The following is a 19,211-nucleotide window of genomic DNA, read 5'->3' as shown; positions in this document are numbered from 1 at the left end:
AAATCTCCTAAGTCAAAAGGATACAGGAGTCAGCTTGAAAGAGCACCTCTGGCCTGATTTGGGATAATCTGAGCATCAAAATAAATGATTGTAAGGGCTGTAACTCATTAGATAAAATAGGAAACCATGACCTATATGGATACCTAAGAGTACATGGTGAATCTGGTAAGAAATGAACTTTTTATGGTTTTTAAGCACCTCCCCACAAAAGGCTTGTTAGTTGGAAAGGGTGCAAGAGTACTTTATGGAAGGAAAGTCTAGACAGTACCAATTTTATCAAGAGCATCATCGCTGATGCAAGAAATTAAAATTATCTGAGACTTGTCGGGACATGATTAGAGGAAGATAGCATTGATTTCATGATATTCCTATATAAGACCTAGAACCTGAAGTTAATCAAGAGGAAGCATCAGAAAATCCAAAGTGGCCAGTACTCTTCAAAAGAATCAGATTTTGAAAATTTAAAAAAAAAAAAAAAAAACACCAAGCAACTATTTCAGACAGAAGACCAAATCTACATGGCAAGTAAATCAAGTGAAAAAGGTTGAAATAAAGCACAATAGTAGGACAACTGCCAAAACCTGAATGGTATATAAGGAGGAGACACAGGAATACGTCTATTTGAGTTTCCCAGTCACTCGGTCATGCCTGGCTATTTGTGACCCTGTGGACTGTATGTGGCTTGCCAAGCTTCTCTGTCCCTGGAATTCTCTAGGCAAGAATACTGGTGTCGGTAGACATCCCTTCTCCAGGGGATCTTCCAGAACCAGCGACTGGACCTGGGTCTCCTCCACTGCAGGTGGATTCTTTACCATCTGAGCACCAGAGAAGCCAAGATAGTAGCAGTATTTCACAGTAAATAAACAGTAGGATATTCTAGGGAAATCGGATAAAAAATGTTCCTGGTACCACATTGTAAATTTTTGTAGATTTGATTTTGTTTAAAAATTTTTAAATGTCTTTAAAGAAAGAAAGAGGTAAATATATAAATTCTTCTATGGAAAAACCACAAGACATACTAGATATAACACTAAGTAAAAGTATTAAGGTATAGAAAGTATCATATGATACTATTTGTGTTCATGCAGACATATGTGTATACATAAATATATATATGTTTGTGTGTATATATGCTTTATTTTATTTTTTTGCTTTGTTTTACTCTGAAACAAAGCACAAAATCCCTTAGCAAAGTTTGTTTGAAGGAATAAGGATTAGGGATTTGGGGAATTGTTTTTTTTTTTTTTTTTACTTTTTATTGGATACTTTTCTATATTCTTGTTTTGCCATGTTTTACTTTAAAAATCACAATGTTCAGCTTAATTAAGTAAAATCAGTACCAAATAAATTTAAAAACATAATTCTTATCATAATACCTGTTTGCATTTCTGGATACCGTTATCCTTTCTTTCCATTTTGCAAGGCTAAGAGAAAAGAAATGGCACCACTGGAGACTTAGTATGTAGCACAAATCCTGGCACACAGCAGACAATTATTAGCATGTGTGTGCGTCAGTCATTCGGTCATGTCTGACTCTGCGACCCCATGAACTGTAGCCCACCAGGCTCCTCTGTCCAAGGGATTCTCCTTGGACAAGAGTACTGGAGTGGGTTGCTTTCCTTCTCCAAGTTATTAGCATATTGTTGAATAAATGCATGAGGCAGAAACTCAAATACATAGGCATTTCACTAATAGACAATTTCATCATTTTTTGAGGTATAGGTCTGTGTTTACTGTTATGTCTGTAATATGTAGACTACACTTAGAGTAACAACGTTCCTCTTTATGAAGACTTCAGAAAACCAAAGTAGCAGAGAAATCTTACTCAGAGAGATTATGTGGTATGTAATATGTTTGGGAAAAAAGGAGTGTGTTTTAAGTATTAGAAAAGAATTAAATTCTGATTCACATTGTGCTCCATTAATCCAAAGCTCCAAGTTCAGGACACTTGTCTTTAGAAAAGTTTTGCTTGACAAAGAGCAAAACATACTTGGGGCACTCACAAAGAATAACATATATGAGAGAAGGTGACATACATTATTCAAAATAAGGGATGCTTGAAGACAAATGAAAGCCCAACTAATAGATACTGCTAGGAGATCCAACCAGTCCATTCTAGAGGAGATCAGCCCTGGGATTTCTCTGGAAGGAATGATGCTAAAGCTGAAACTCCAGTACTTTGGCCACCTCATGTGAAGAGTTGACTCATTGGAAAAGACTCCGATGCTAGGAGGGATTGGGGGCAGGAGGAGAAGGGGATGACAGAGGATGAAATGGCTGGATGGCATCACTGACTCAATGGACGTGAGTTTGAGTGAACTCTGGGAGTTGGTGATGGACAGGGAGGCCTGGCATGCTGCAATACATGGGGTCGCAAAGAGTCGGACACAACTGAGCGACTGAACTGAACTGAACTGAAATGCTGAAAGGATAACATGATAACCTTCCTGCTTGAGCTTGGTGCAAAGGCTTTGGGGTTTTGCTGTTGAAAGAAGAATCCTGTAACAAGCTGTCATTCTGAGAGTGACACTGTGCTTCTTTCAGTCTTTTGGCTCTATCAGTAACTCACATTTATTCCACATGCGGTAGCTATTTCATTGCCTTTATCAGAAGTAGAAGAAAAACAAATCAATAAGGTAGAGGGTGAGAAATCAAGACACAAAAAGCTCTGTGGTTATCTATATAACGTTACGAATTTTCTTTGACTTGATGAGTCATCACAGCACAAGACTTGGCTGACTGATAGTTAAACCTTTCCCTGTCTTGCTAGAGAGTTAAGAGGCATTAAATCCACTAGACAACTGATAAAGTCATACCTAGAAACAAGTAAGAATTGATTAAAGCAAAATAGCAGCATAACAGTTATCTTCAGCATCAAAATAGCAAACATTTGGAAACAATGCCTATTGATTCCCCTTTGCCACTGACATTACTCAAGGATGAAAACACAAATATACACACAGTGATTTAGCTGCATAATATACAACCAAGACATAGACTTGCTTAAATTATTTTGACTTTAATATTTTCAGAGTACATGTTTTATCCTATTTTTTTTTTTTACCACTTGAGGAAAATCTGGCAAAAGGGTCAAATTATACAGGTTTCCTGCAAAGTTAGGTAACTAACACAGGATAAAATTATTTACTATTATTATTAATTTATTGCAATATAATTGACATCTATCATCATTTTAGTTTTCAGTATACAACATAATGATTCAATATTTGTAAGTATCAACCTAAAAAATTTTATGTAAGTTATATTTCGAAATACTATGTTCATTAATGTGTTTTTAGGTGAAGGACCTCCATCTATTAATAAATGGAAAGCAATGCAATGGTTAATCTTAAAAAAAAAAAAAACTACTCAACAAACACACTAACAAAAGTCCAAAAAAGTTTATAAACATAGAGGAATAAAATATTTGTACTTTTTTAGATTAATAATTGGGCATATTGTTCTCCATTATAGGTACATTGCCTTAAATGTGGCTGAAGAAAAGTGCATGGAGTGTAATATCTTAAAATGTAGCTAATGTATACTATAAAAATAAGTTTATACTCTTTCCTAAACTCATGGACACACTATATTATACAGTCCACATACACCACTCAACCCCTTTCGTCACGCATGAGTACAAAAACAGAACTAAAATCCCAATGAGACAGCCCTTGAGACTGCTCTTTATAAGAACTTCAAATATGGTCTTTAAATCTATAGGCTAATAAAGGAAGATGTGAATGCTGCTCTGTAGGGGCCTCCTAGGTCTTCGAGTGCGAAAGCATCAGCAGGGTACCTCCTGGATAGGCTGGTATTAGAGCAGGAACTGAGATATGAACCCACCCCGTGAATACTGTGAGGAACCTGAAGACTGTCCTCTTTGTGGGAAGTGGCTAACATTGGTTTCTCTTCTCTTTATCAGGGACATTGAAAAAAAATATATATGGGAAAAGAGAGTTAGGAAGCAACAAAAACCATGTTTCATAGGAGTGTTTCTTTCAATCATTTAGAAAAAAAGGAAGAGCCTCATTGGGCATGCCAAACTGTACTGCCAGGAAAAAGTTTCAGTCTTAGATTAAAACTAGAATTCTGAGCTTCTTTCTTTCAACATGTTAGAGTATCAGCTAACTTTGGCTTAGACCGAGCATCTTAAGGTATAGATTTGGAAACAGGACAAAGGCTATGACCAATATTGCTAGAGAGTCCAAGGTTAAACTGGTAAAGTATAAAAATAAAGCCAACCATTATTAGGGCATTAAAAAAAATTATGTGGTTTCATTTTTCAATTTCAATGAGTATTTTTCCAGAGTGCAGGTATATGCTATTCATATAAAATACATGTTCAGTGATCTCTAAAACTGTACTTTCTACCGAGCCTCCTAATTCAGAGTCATGTGGTTTATCCTAAAACAGAGTTAACACTGTGCCTGGACCTGTTTCATGTGTGTTTCAAAGAGTTGAACAGTTTGTGCCCATGGATTCTGGGAAATGCTGCTTTTACAAGTGAGTGCTATGGGACTTCTATTAAATAAAAGAACAAGTTACTAACAGAGAGGCTTTAGAGGACTTGCCTGAGCAGTCAGGAAACTAGACGTTATGGTTATTATGGCAACTCTCACAGACACTCTCATCCAAAACAGTGCGACCGTTTGCTAGGCCCAGAGTCCTTGACACCGTACCATTTGCAGGTATTTGCATATTTGCTCCCCACTAGATGAGCAGTACTCTGAACACTAAGATATTTTCTTAATTTCTCAGTTGCTACATATAGTAGCATATAGTAGATACACAGAAACTATTTTTTAAATGTATGAACACCACCACTAAATAGTGTACCATAAACACCTCACTTATTTATTTGGTAAACTCAACAGTTCAGAGTTCAGCAAAGCACCAGAAACTGTCTCCCATCACCACCTCCAAAAGTATCAGAAGATTAACAATTCTTAAGAAAATTCCTAAGGTCTCAAATAGTTAGTTTAGAAAAATAACTGAGGTATACACTCCTTTAGGGCAGGGACCTTTTTTCCTTTGCTTACCCTGATATCCTCAGGGCCTTTAAGGAGCATAATAAATGCTCGATAAAAATGCATTGGCAAGTTGATTCCTCCAGTTCCATTCTTCTTTCTCAAGATTGCTTTGGCTATTCGAGGTTTTTTGTATTTCCATACAAATCTTGAAATTATTTGTTCTAGTTCTGTGAAAAATGTGGCTGGTAGCTTGATAGGGGTTGCATTGAATTTGTAAATTGCTTTGGGTAGTATACTCATTTTCACTATATTGATTCTTCCAATCCATGAACATGGTATATTTCTCCATCTATTAGTGTCCTCTTTGATTTCTTTCATCAGTGTTTTATAGTTTTCTATATATAGGTCTTTAGTTTCTTTAGGTAGATATATTCCTAAGTATTTTATTCTTGTCGTTGCAATGGTGAATGGAATTGTTTCCTTAATTTCTTTTTCTACTTTCTCATTATTCGTGTATAGGAGTGCAAGGGATTTCTGTGTGTTGATTTTATATCCTGCAACTTTACTATATTCATTGATTAGCTCTAGTAATTTTCTGGTGGAGTCTTTAGGGTTTTCCATGTAGAGGATCATGTCATCTGCAAACAGTGAGAGTTTTACTTCTTCGAACTGGAGGAATCAACTTGCCTGACTTCAGGCTCTACTACAAAGCCACAGTCATCAAGACAGTATGGTACTGGCACAAAGACAGACATATAGATCAATGGAACAAAATAGAAAGCCCAGAGATAAATCTACACACATATGGACACCTTATCTTTGACAAAGGAGGCAAGAATATACAATGGATTAAAGACAATCTCTTTAACAAGTGGTGCTGGGAAAACTGGTCAACCACTTGTAAAAGAATGAAACTAGATCACTTCCTAACACCGCACACAAAAATAAACTCAAAATGGATTAAAGATCTAAATGTAAGATCAGAAACCATAAAACTCCTAGAGGAGAACATAGGCAAAACACTCTCCGACATACATCACAGCAGGATCCTCTATGATCCACCTCCCAGAATTCTGGAAATAAAAGCAAAAATAAACAAATGGGATCTAATTAAAATTAAAAGCTTCTGCACAACAAAGGAAACTATAAGCAAGGTGAAAAGACAGCCTTCGGAATGGGAGAAAATAATAGCAAATGAAGCAACTGACAAACAACTAATCTCAAAAATATACAAGCAACTTCTGCAGCTCAATTCCAGAAAAATAAACGACCCAATCAAAAAATAGGCCAAAGAACTAAATAGACATTTCTCCAAAGAAGACATACGGATGGCTAACAAACACATGAAAAGATGCTCAACATCACTCATTATTAGAGAAATGCAAATCAAAACCACAATGAGGTACCACTTCACACCAGTCAGAATGGCTGCGATCCAAAAATCTGTAAGCAGTAAATGCTGGAGAGGGTGTGGAGAAAAGGGAACCCTCCTACACTGTTGGTGGGAATGCAAACTAGTACAGCCACTATGGAGAACAGTGTGGAGATTCCTTAAAAAATTGCAAATAGAACTGCCTTATGACCCCCAGCAATCCCACTGCTGGGCATACACACCAAGGAAACCAGAACTGAAAGAGACACATGTACCCCAATGTTCATCGCAGCACTGTTTATAATAGCCAGGACATGGAAACAACCTAGATGTCCATCAGCAGATGAATGGATAAGAAAGCTGTGGTACATATACACAATGGAGTATTACTCAGCCATTAAAAAGAATTCATTTGAATCAGTTCTGATGAGATGGATGAAACTGGAGCCGATTATACAGAGTGAAGTAAGCCAGAAAGAAAAACACCAGTACAGTATACTAACACATATATATGGAATTTAGGAAGATGGCAATGACGACCCTGTATGCAAGACAGGAAAAAAGACACAGATGTATATAACGGACTTTTGGTCTCAGAGGGAGAGGGAGAGGGTGGGATGATTTGGGAGAATGGCATTCTAACATGTATACATGTCTAAAAAGACACAGATGTGTATAACGGACTTTTGGACTCAGAGGAAGAGGGAGAGGGTGGGATGATTTGGGAGAATGGCATTCTAACATGTATACTATCATGTAAGAATTGAATCGCCAGTCTATGTCTGACGCAGGGTGCAGCATGCTTGGGGCTGGTGCATGGGGATGACCCAGAGAGATGTTGTGGGGAGGGAGGTGGGAGGGGGGTTCATGTTTGGGAACGCATGTAAGAATTAAAGATTTTAAAATTTAAAAAATAAAAAAATAAAAAAAAATAAATAAATAAAGTAAATTACCTGGTTACAAAAGGAAAAAAAAAAAAAAACACCCTATATGCCTAGGAAACAATAAGATAAAACAATGATTACTGTGAAAGTGAAGCAAATTAATGTGTATTGTTAGAATTTTTTCAGATATCTGTGGAATAAAAAGAGCTGTCAAACTTTCAGGTGTTATTGAACATTAAAAAAAAATGTATTGGGTGAATGACTACAGTAATGGTTATCTCTTTCCTAAATGCACAGAAGAATGAAAATAACAGAATTCAGAACAAGGATCTGGAGCTGCTATGAACATGCACTGCTGTGATACATGCCTCCTGACACTGAAGAATACCAGTAGGCCATAAAAAAGCATGATCAGGAATGCAAAAGCATGACAAGTTGGGATTATTTCTTTTTAAGGCAAACAGGTCTCAGTCCCTCACCAGCCCTGTGTACCACTGCTGCACAGCACAATAATCTACATGTGCATTAAGGATCCCAAGTTAACATAAAATTTTAAAAGCCAATCAATGTCTAGAACATCAAAGAAAGCACAGAGGAATATGATACATTAAAGGAAAATTCCCATAAATTGCTGTTTAAATTAAGTACTGGGTGGGGAAGATGTTCTGAAATGAGTTCAGAAGACCATATGTACCGCTTGTTCTGTGCTTGCAGATCTTTTCTCTATTTGTTGCCCATTCTGTGTGGGAAAAAGAGAGTCAGACACTGGAGACACTGGAGTATTCCTTCCTTGCATGCTTTCTAGCAGCAGCTTCCTTCTATGCTAACCACTCTAACTGAGCAGTCTCCGTTTCTCTCTCCAACTTAGCCCACCAAATTTAGACACCTCCATTACCTCCCCTTCCTCTTCAAGAATGCAGGCACTTACAGTTGGTCAGCAGGAACCCTGACATCTACTGTTGACTCCTTAAACCTTTACCACTCCTGTGCAAACAGGTCCTTGCTCAATTCTTTTTGAAAATACCAACTGATTACACTTTCAGTGTTCAATCAGAATTTCTTGATACACTACGGTCCGTCTTCCTTTGCATGAGACTTAGATAAAATATATTAGGCACAAGTCAATTATCAAGGCAAACTGTCTCTATTTCCACCTACCACATGAAAGTACCCCAAAAGGCTCAAGAGAGAACATGTGATCAGCAAGGCAAGCATTATGTCATTTCAACAATATCCCTGCTAGTGAACAAATCCAGACTGGCCTGTGTGACTTCCCCACATTGGCTAAGGCCACTTTAACCTTCCTGAAGGGATGGAAAATAATTGATGGTGATTCTCCAAGTTAGTTTGAAATATTTCCATGGAAAGAAACAGAGAAATGAACGTGAGTAAGAGGAAACAAAGACAGTTTTAACAGAGAAATATAATGGATCTGGTTCAGCTAAACTTCAAGCAGATGACAGAGGAAGACCTTGGATTTGGTGATGTAAGGCATGAAGTAAGGGGCATTTCATGACCTCGCACCACAGGTGGACTGAAGCCTTGGGTGAGGGCTCATACCTGCCCTACCTGGAACATAGTTAATAGTAAGCATAGAAAGTGGATGGGAAGAAGAACTGGATTGAGCTCTAATTGCAACTTTCTTGGATCAAACATCTTGGTTAAGTCACTTTGGCTGTCTTATCTGAAACAGAGATCATGAAAAAGCCTTATTAATTCCTCATGTGGTTCCAAATATGTAAAGATTTTTCTAACTTCTTGGGGATGACACGTTTAGAAGTCTAGGTTTGGGGAAATTTCACTAGTCACTCCTCAAAAGGGCTATATTAAGATCTCACCATTTCTGCCAAAATATTTGCCTCCTACTGTCTTGATATCTCTCAGACTCTTCCAATGGAATGGCAGTAAGTAGACTTGAGATAATCCTCCATGGATTACAGAATATCTGTTGGGCACCAGAACTTCCATGCTATTACCTATGTATTCTTAACTCAACTTTGAAGCCTAATGGCTTTTTAAAGTCAAAGCTTCTTGCAAAATCCTCCTGGGAATATGTTTTTTAAAGCATCAGAATCTGACCCAAGATATTTTAAATAAGGCTCTTTGATTTGTCATATGCTTTTGAAATATGGTGTTTGCCTACCTGTTCTCTCTAGCTCCCTGGAAAGCTAGGAAGACTCTTAAATAATTGTATCCTCAGTCTTCTCTGAATTCCACTGCTAGTGGACTATCTCTGCCAGATAAACATGATGTCCACCTAAAGCATTCTCTGATCCTCACATTTGTGTTTTCTGCTGTCAAAGCCAAGAATTACAAAGCCAGAGTCTGGAATGGAAAACATTGCTACATGACTGCTTTGTATCAGAGGACTTCTCTCACAGAAAAGTGGAAACATGCGTGACAAGATCAATCACCTTAAAAGAAAGTGAAAGTGAAAGTTGCTCAGTCGTGTCTGACTTTTTGCAGCCCCATGGGCTATACATTCATGGAATTCTTCAGGCCAGAATACTGGTGTGGGTAGCCTTTCCCTTCTCCAGGGGATCTTCCCAACTCAGGGATCGAACCCAGGTCTCCCACACTGCAGGCAGATTCTTTACCAGCTGAGCCATAGGGAAGCCCAAGAATACTGGAGTGTGTAGCATATCCCTTCTCCAGGGGATCTTTGATCCAGCCCCACCTGAAAAGAAGTTAACCTGAAAGGCAAGGGGGACTGTACATGCATTTCCAAATTGCTCATATAGCCTATCTCACCACATCACAATCTGTGCAATGATAGCCTTCTTCCTTCTCCATCAGCTGTCCATCTGTAGAGGTGCGTATTAGTCTTGCAACATAAAAGCGAGGTAACCTGGGAATAAGGTCAGCAGGTGAAATTTTAACAGATCACAAAAGCAGGGCAACTCTACTTTGGAAAGAGAGAACAGAGAGAAGAGAGAAAGGACAGAGAATGGATTGTAGGTCCTCCTTTAAAGGAAACAAAAATCTTCCACGGAGACACCAATGCAGAAATTCTCCCAACACTGCATGAATTCTCAACTTGATTCTCACTGGCTGATTCTATATCCTTTCAACTAACTACTCTATCCTAGAATTCCATACATGTTAATGAATACTTAAAAGCAAACACCACACAGAGAAAGGGAATGATGATATTCCACGTAAAAATGAAATCACAAACAGACCTGAATTCCAAATATACTGAGTTCTACTGGTATGAGTGGAAATAAAACAATGGCTTTACATCTGAGTAAGTCCAATGTAGTATTTAAAAAGAAACCATATTTCAACAGAACTGACAGAGCAGTGAATCATTCTACATTTAATAGACTATACTAGTATCTAGAGATGTTAATGTTTAGTTTAGCAAAGCACTGCCTCTGAGTAAAACAGAAAAACAGTTTAATTTAGATTTTATTTCATTTGGATTTATGTCAGTGGGTGTGGTCACTGGTTTAAAGGAAAACCAGAAGTTTAGTTTTTTGGGTTTTTCTTTGCTTGAAGAATTCTTCATCTCATAGATTTTACTTTTTTTCTTTTTTTTAAATTTAAATTTATTTATTTTAATTGGAGGCTAATTACTTTACAGTATTGTACTGGTTTTGCCATACATCAACATGAATCCGCCATGGGTGTACGCGTGTTCCCCTGAACCCCCCTCCCACCTCCCTCCCCATACCATCCCTCTGGGTCGTCCCAGTGCACCAGCCCCAAGCATCCTGTATCCTGCATCGAACCTGGAGAGGCAATTCGTTTCTTATATGATATTATACATGTTTCAATGCCATTCTCCCAAATCATCCCACCCTCTCCCTCTCCCACAGAGTCCAAAAGACTGTTCTATACATCTGTGTCTCTTTTGCTGTCTCGCATACAGGGTTATTGTTACCATCTTTCTAAATTCCATATATATAGATAGTATTAACATTTGTCCCAGAAAGACAAATGTTAAAAGACAAATGATGAAAATATCATTTTATGGATGATGATACTTCTATCTCCCAAATTTAAAAATTGCTTTCTATAATAATTTTAAAAGACAGTCATTGACATAAAAAGGCACACCACATAAAGTTATGGCTACTAATTGGCATGCATTTATTCCCTAGGCAATGTGCTGAAGGTTTTATGTACATTAATTCGATTAATTCTTATGATACTGGAATTCCACAAGGTGGGCATTGTACTTCAAGTTAGCTAAAGACAAAGGAAGTGAGAGTGTCAGTCGCTCAGTCATGTCTGACTCATTGCGACCCCATGGACTGGAGCCCACCAGGCTCCTCTGTCCATGGGATTCTCCAGGCAAGAGTACTAGAGTGGGTAGCCATTCCCTTCTCCAGGGCATCTTCCCAAACCAGGGATCTTTTCAATCCAGGAATTGAACCCAGGTCTCTCGCATTCCAGGCAGGTTCTTTCCAGTTTGAGCCACCAGGGAAGCTCAAAGACAAGGAAACTGAGGCTTAAAGAGGGTATGCGATTTGCCAAGGATCACAGAACAAAGAAGAGATGGAGCTGGAATTCAAATCCAAGCAAATTTTGTTCTTTTCTTTTCCTCTTCATTTTTTTGGCCATAATTAAAAAGAATAAAAGCTACAACAAATAACCATATTTGACTTACTAGAACATAAATACTAGTTTCAAATATAAGTACTAAGCCAGACTTTGCCAACAAAGGTCCGTATAGTCAAAGCTATGATTTTTCCAGTAGTCATGTATGGATGTGAGAGCTGGACCATAAAGAAAGCTGGTCACTGAAGAATTGATGCTTTTGAACTGCGGTGTTGGGAAAGACTTTTGAGAGTCCCTTGAACTTCAAGGAGATCCAACCAGTTAATTCTAAAGAAAATCAATCCTGAATATTCATTGGAAGGCCTGGTGCTGAAGCTGAAGCTCCAATACTATGACCACTTTACACATACAGCTGAGTCATTAGAAAATACTCTGATGCTGGAAAAGATTGAAGGTGGGAAGAGAAGGGGACGACAGAGGATGAGATGATTGGATGGCATCACTGACGCCATGGCATGAGTTTGAGTAAGATCTGGGAGTTGGTGATGGACAGGGAGGCCTGGAGTGCGGTAGTCCATGGGGTTGCAAAGAGTGGAATATGACTGAGCAGCTAAACTGAACTAAGCCAGACATAAGTTACATTATACTAAAAAAAAAAAAAAAAGAAAAAACAATACAGTAAAATTCACACTCTACAGGCTTATGGAGTCCTTTGAGATCTTCACCTAGAGCACTGTTTCTCAAGACTTTTTTTTTTTCATTTTCCCCCTATTTAATGAGTTTTCTTTACAATGTTGTCTTTAATGGGATGCTTCATGAAATTTTAATGCCACAGATATACTGCATGTCTGTTTATGTACTATATTAATACCTCATAAAAGTAGCACAATTTTTTTTAACCTTTTTGCTTCTGAGAATGAATTTTTGCCCCTTGGCGAGCAATGAGAATGCTTAATCTAGAGGTTATATCTGTTTATCCCAAATCTTTCAACCCACTAGCTATTACTTAGCATTGGATGGGATTAGGGTTTTAAATTTTTAGCTTGAAGTTTTTCAGTGAGTTAAAATGCAAACTCATAGACTATGTTGAGCCATTTGTACCTTAATGTGAATAGAAGAACAGAAAGCCAAAATATACAATGGAGAAAAGACAATCCCTTAAACAAGTGTTGCTGGTCAACCACCTGGAAAAGAATGAAACTAGAAAACTTTCTAACACCATACACAAAAACAAACTCAAAATGGATTAAAGGTCTAAATGTAAGACCAGAAACTATAAAATTTAGAGGAAAACATAGGCAGAACACTCTCTGACATAAATAACAGCAAGATCCTCTATGACTCACCTCCCAGAGTAATGTTGAACTGAACACAAAAATAAACGAATGGGACCTAATTCAACTTAAAACCTTTTGCACAATGAAGGAGGGTGCAAAGCAAGGTGTAAAGGCAGCCTTCAGAATGGGAGAAAATAATAGCAAATGAAACAACTGACGAAGAATTAATCTCCAAAATACACAAGCAGCAGCATAATACAAGAAAAATAAATGACCCAATCAAAGAATGGGCCAAACAACTAAGCAGACATTTCTCCAAAGAACACATACAGATGGCCAACAAACATGAAAAGATGCTCAATGTCACTCATTAACAAAGAAATGCAAATCAAAACTACAATGAGGTACCATCTCAGGCAGGTCAGAATGGCTACCTTCAAAAAGTCTACAAACAATAAATGCTGGAGAAGGTGTGGAGAAAAGGGAACCCTCCTACACTGTTGGTGGGAATGCAAACTAATAGAGCCACTATGGAGAACAGTGTGGAGATTCCTTAAAACACTGGAAATAGAACTGCCATACAACCCAGTAAATTCCACTGCTGGGCATACACACTGAGGAAACCAGAATTGAAAGAGACACATGTACCTCAATGTTCATTGCAGCACTGTTTACAATAGCTAGAACATGGAGGCAACCTAGATGTCCACCGGCAGACAAATGGATAAAGAAGTTGTGGTAAATATACACAATGAAATATTACTTAGCTATAAAAAAGAATACATTTGAGTCAGTTCCAATGAGGTGGATGAAACTGAAGCCTATTATACAGAGTGAAGTAAGTCAGAAAGAGAAACACCAATGCAGTATATCAACACATATACATGGGATTTAGAAAGATGGTAATGACGACCGTATATACAAGACAGCAAAAGAGACACAGATGTAAAGAACAGACTTTTTGACTATGTGGGAAAAGGCAAGGGTGTGATGATATGAGAGAATAGCATTGAAACATGTATATTACCATATGTAAAATGGATGACCAGTCAGGTTTGATGCATGAAGCAGGGCACTCAAAGCTGATGGCGCTGGGACAACCCAGAGGGATGGGGTAGGGAGGGTTGTGGGTGGGGGGTTCAGGATGGGGGAACACCTGTACACCCGTGGCTGATTCATGTCAATGCACGGTGGAAACCACCACCATACTGTAAAGTAATTAGCCTCCAACTAAAAAAAAATTAAAAAAAAGAAAAGAAAAGCAGAAAGCCAGTCTGATAGGGGAAAGGTGAATGTAAGGGTCCTCCCTACTGGAGCAGGGGGGTGGGGGTGGAGAGTCGGGGAGAGGAGGGGAGATAGAGAGCCTCTGGTGCCAGAATGCCTGTGTCACCACTGAGCTCCAGTGTAGTCCTGTTGGAAATGTTGACATGAAGTAAGGACCTTAAGCAGAGATGCGAGCTTCCATTCATGATGAACAAGAAATCTTAGTCATAGCCACCTTAGTGACCGTCACCTTATTGATTAATGTGTAAACATTAGGTTTCCTGCCTGACAAGAATTTTCTCTTTGGTCCCATTCAGGCCTGTTTGCATATTCCCAACTGCTACGTGTCCAGGAACAAGAAAGTTTGTGTAACGTTCCAGAGAAACCACTCGACACCATGGCTCATTTTAACCCAGGTATGAATAGAAGACAGAGATGAATTCACAAATACTTCTTTCACATGCACCATCAAATATAACTTTTCACTCCCAGAGGCCAAAATGGTCTTAACCATTGAAGTAATTATAGCTCACAACTATAATTTAGAGTGAGTTCTGGTTGACTCTACATTCACACAGGAAAATAATTCACTCGTCTTGTTGGAACACTGCAGTAAATAACTATATAAAACCTATATAGTCAGCAACCCTAGACAGTATGGTGAATCTAAATAGAAATCAATGGTTGGTAATTTAATAAGACAATAATAATAATTATCTACCATTTATTGGTTGCCAAATTAAATGCTTAAATGTTATACTCGATCCTTTATAAATACTACCGATTTCATTCTTCCAGCAATCCTATGAGATAAACATTTGTATTGTCATTTACAGAGGAAATGAGTTCAGAAAGGATGGATGATATTCCTTGAACTACTTACCAAGTGAGGGAAGAAGTCAAACTTCTGCCATCTGAAGCTCATGCTTTGCTACTTTAGCCACAGTGAAATTATCTCAGTGAAATGACAGAAAGATTCATGTTTGCAAACTTAATTCCAATCAAATGGAGGAGTCTTGGGCACGTGAAGAGGTAATAAATATGCTGTATAATATGTTTTGAGATTTTGCATGTGAGAAGCTACTCATGCAGATGATTTCAAATGAAGTATCACTTTTCAAAAAAATAAAACTATTTAAGATAGGTATTGGTTAGAATTTTCTGACTTTGAGGATCATAAAACATATACTTGTGTTTGTGTTTACCCTTGCAAATGACAAACAAAACGGCAGCTATTTCACAGAAGCACAGGTACACTTCCCAGAGGCTGGGACTATTGTCCTAAATTGTCTGTATCACCCATTCCCTATTCATGGCATGGGACCTTATGATTCGAAAGAACTGGCCATGTGAAAGGATGGTCCTTGTTTAAATTTTTCAGCATACTTTACATTTTGTATTAGAGTCTCTGACAAGATAGGATAATGAAAACTAGGAAGGCAAAAGTGGAATTGCAAAAAAACAGTCAGGCTCTAAGAAATTATTTTATGGAGGAGGATACACAGTGATTAGGAGCCATGTTAATGAACCAGAACTCAAACTCAGGTCTCCTAATTCCTAGACCAGTAATTTTTTATAACAGTACACTGTTACCAAGTAGAATAATAAATAGGCTTGCAATTATAGCAAAAATTGACCTAAATATACATCATCAATTATAAGCTTCTCCATGCAGACTGATCTAATTAAATTATTTAAACACATGGACAACAGAGGAGAAATATAATTTATCTTTTAAACTACTAACATGATTATGCTTACTATGTACCAAATGGATAATCAAACATCCCTATATAGTGATAATTTGAATAACTCCAAAACAAAGGCTGAAATTGTTCTCACATGTGAAGTAATGTGCGCAACTGGTCAAAGTATAACCACTGCAATAAAAGATGTTTTTGCTTAATTTCCTGGAGATTTCAGATGTTTGTTTAGCCTTTATTAACTGGAAAATTCCTCTACTCATTGTACACTTACTGACATATTCTATTAGGAAAATGTTTGTTTTCCAAAGAAATAATCCAAGCCACAAAATTCAGCCAGTATTTCACAATATTAAATTGACAATAAAGTATTTTATCAATAAAACATTTTTTAAATGTTTATGTAGCCACCAATGAAATTCTTACTAATTTAGAGGTTAGAAATTCTTACTAACTTAATTATGCTCCTCTGAGAAAGCTTCCTATATCAGATCTTTGAAAGATTTTACTAGATTTCTCTTAAACTAATGCATGCAAATGCTATATTTTACAATATATAAGATATAATTATGAACACTACTAAAGAGATACAGCATACTAACTTTATCTTTTCAATGTTCTATTACTTAAAACTAATTCTATAGCAGAGAATCTAGGCATTTCCCATGTATTTTAAACATTAATAAAATAATCATGTAGAATCATCCCTTTCTAGAAGACTCATCATAGCATTTTAACAACATATGGAAGCCCAGTATATTTTGAAACCAGAAGTCATGTTAGCACTTAGGTCATGAAGACTCTGTTGTCTATAACAACTACTGATTAAACCCCCAAATGTTGTGCGTATCTTAATAGAAGGAAAAACATACAGTTACGTGAGTCACGCTGCTTCCTTAACCTAGACACACATTTACAACAGTATTCTAAATTGCCAAACCTCATCATCCCAAACCCTAGGATGACAGATAATACTAATCATGGCATTGCTCAGCATTATATGAAACCTGTACAAATCTGGAAAATTACAGCTAAAACCAAGTATACCTCCATATATATTTCCTATCACTTTCAAACAAAAACACCATTTGTAAGTCTTGTTACTTACCTAGAAGCATGTTTCTTGGCAGTAGTCAATTCAGCCAGCCTGAAAACTTTGTATAATAAAGGTATCAAGAGCTGAGAAGGATGTTAATCTGCCACAGGTTTTATTACAGTGAGAGCAGGAGCCCTCACAAACTCTTCCTTGTATCCTAAGCCTCCTGGAGTACTGGACTGACTCCACTCACTCGCTGTGGACCTTGGTTGAAACTAACAAACAATACAGAGACTGTCAGTAGATGCTGCTTCCTCAGCCCACAGAGCCAAAAAAAATTATGGAAAAGTAGGTTATTTCACTGGAGTTGGAGATATAAATTTTGAATTGATCATGCTGTTTCTTTAAAATTCTGAGTAGCATTTTCTACTAAATTAACAAATAAAACAAGTGAAACTCATGCAAACAAGCTTATAAAATCATATTTAAAAAATCTAACTACCTAATTTTCCCCCAATGCTTTTTTAAAAAATTTAAAATACATGTAACTCTAAACCAAAAAGAAATCCTCCAAAATAAGCTCTGCATAATATACATGTTTTTAGGGAAGACTGTATATTAAAATTATATCACTCATCAAGAATCAGAGAATGCAAATATTTTTATTATTTGGTGTTATGAGTTTGAGCCTCCAATGAGATTTCAGTTTCACAAAGGATTGTTTGTTTGATTCCAATACAAAGATAATTATTTCTGAAATAGGTTTCTCTTGAGAGAACAAACCTTACAGTTTTGAAAGCAATAAGGATATTGCAGTGCATATTTAACAAAGGAATATCTCATTTCCTTGTACGTTTCTACTGGCTGTGAATTAACAATTTAAAAGGAGAAAAATCTATCTGACCTCAAAGGAAGAATACATAGCATGCCAGCTAACACTAAAGCCAGTAAGCTGAATGTGATTTCTGAGGCTATGTATTTTGAAGTAGAAAATAAAATGATAAATCCAAATATTACATATTTTAGCAATTGTTTTTAAATTCTGTGCAGCAGATATTTCTTTTTACATATTATAATGACAGTGGACAGAAATTAAAGTATGTATACCTCCCTGGGATCCAGATCCTTGAGCAGTAAAGTTTTCCTGGTATTCATTCATGTTTCTTTATTTCCCTATTAAAAATAATTTTGGGATTCAACTTTTACATGATCAGCTACTTTTATTTTTATTAAAACAGGGTGAAAAGTTTAAGAAAAAGGAGAGTCTGAGAAAGAGGTAAATGGGAAACAAATCTAGGAACAAAGAGAACAAAAGGAGAGGTGGTCAAGGATGATGATGACACAACAGACCAACATCTGGGGTTCCTCGGTGATTGTAAAATGTAGGCCTTGCGTATATCAAATACATATATTTGGCTATAGTGACCTGAAGGATTATGCATATAAATTCTTATGGGATAAACCAAGTTTCAAGAGGGACAGGTGTATGCATGTGTGTATGTTTATACTAATAAACGTTTTTCTATAAATGTGGAAGGAAGCCTCTCTCCCTGCCCTTGACACCCCGTTCACTTTTACCTAGTGGCTGTCACACTTGAGCGACATCAGAATCCCCTGAAGGGCTTGTTAAAACAGATTGCTGGGCCCAAGCCCTAGAGTTTCTGATTTAGTCTGTTTAGGGTGGGGCCTGAGAATTTATATTATAGCAAATTCTCAGGCAATGCTGAAGTTTCTGGTCCTGGGACCACACTTTGAGAACTACTGCTTTAGCTCATTATGCTATCCTATAATCTAGCATGAAGACATTTCCAGTGTAAATTGTTTATTACTATATTACCTAGATTCTAAAGGCTTCTTCACCCGCACATTTTCACAGCTCTGAATCAGGATGTGCCTATAATTAATCACAACTTACAGAAGCTATGCAGAGGGCAGCGCCCACAACATGCATGTCAATGTCTGCATGGACTTGGTCACAGCTGTTCATATTGTCTCTTCAGTTGAGTGATATCATTTTTGAATGATATCAAATGTTGTTTGCCATTTAAAAATAATTTTTTAAACCAATGCTTTAAAAAGCACACTATGATTTTAAAAATAAGTCATTGCATACAAAAATGAATACAAACAGGTGTGGTGTGTGTACTTGTTGTTGGTGAATCAGATGTTAATTACTGGAGAAATGACAGCAACTTAA

At 37.2% G+C, this 19,211-nt stretch overlaps 1 protein-coding gene across 4 annotated transcripts in view; it reads right to left on the bottom strand.

The window, feature by feature from the left end:
* ZNF385B (zinc finger protein 385B) overlaps positions 1-19,211 on the bottom strand; it is a 362,959-nt gene that overhangs the window by 203,667 nt on the left and 140,081 nt on the right. Inside the window, exon 1 of one of the 4 annotated variants that reach the window (XM_069574273.1) lies at positions 17,087-17,344. The exons of the other annotated variants lie outside the window; for them this stretch is intronic. Within the exon in view, the coding sequence (XP_069430374.1) occupies positions 17,087-17,096 (10 nt within the window). The 5' untranslated portion in view covers positions 17,097-17,344. Of the gene's footprint in view, positions 1-17,086; positions 17,345-19,211 lie in introns of those variants that run through there. 4 annotated transcript variants of the gene reach the window in all.

The sequence above is a fragment of the Ovis canadensis genome, chromosome 2, assembly GCF_042477335.2.
Source record: "Ovis canadensis isolate MfBH-ARS-UI-01 breed Bighorn chromosome 2, ARS-UI_OviCan_v2, whole genome shotgun sequence".
In the NCBI taxonomy this organism is placed as follows: domain Eukaryota; kingdom Metazoa; phylum Chordata; class Mammalia; order Artiodactyla; family Bovidae; genus Ovis; species Ovis canadensis.
Note: the sequence above shows the minus strand (reverse complement) of the source record. Positions and strands in the feature narration are given on the sequence as shown.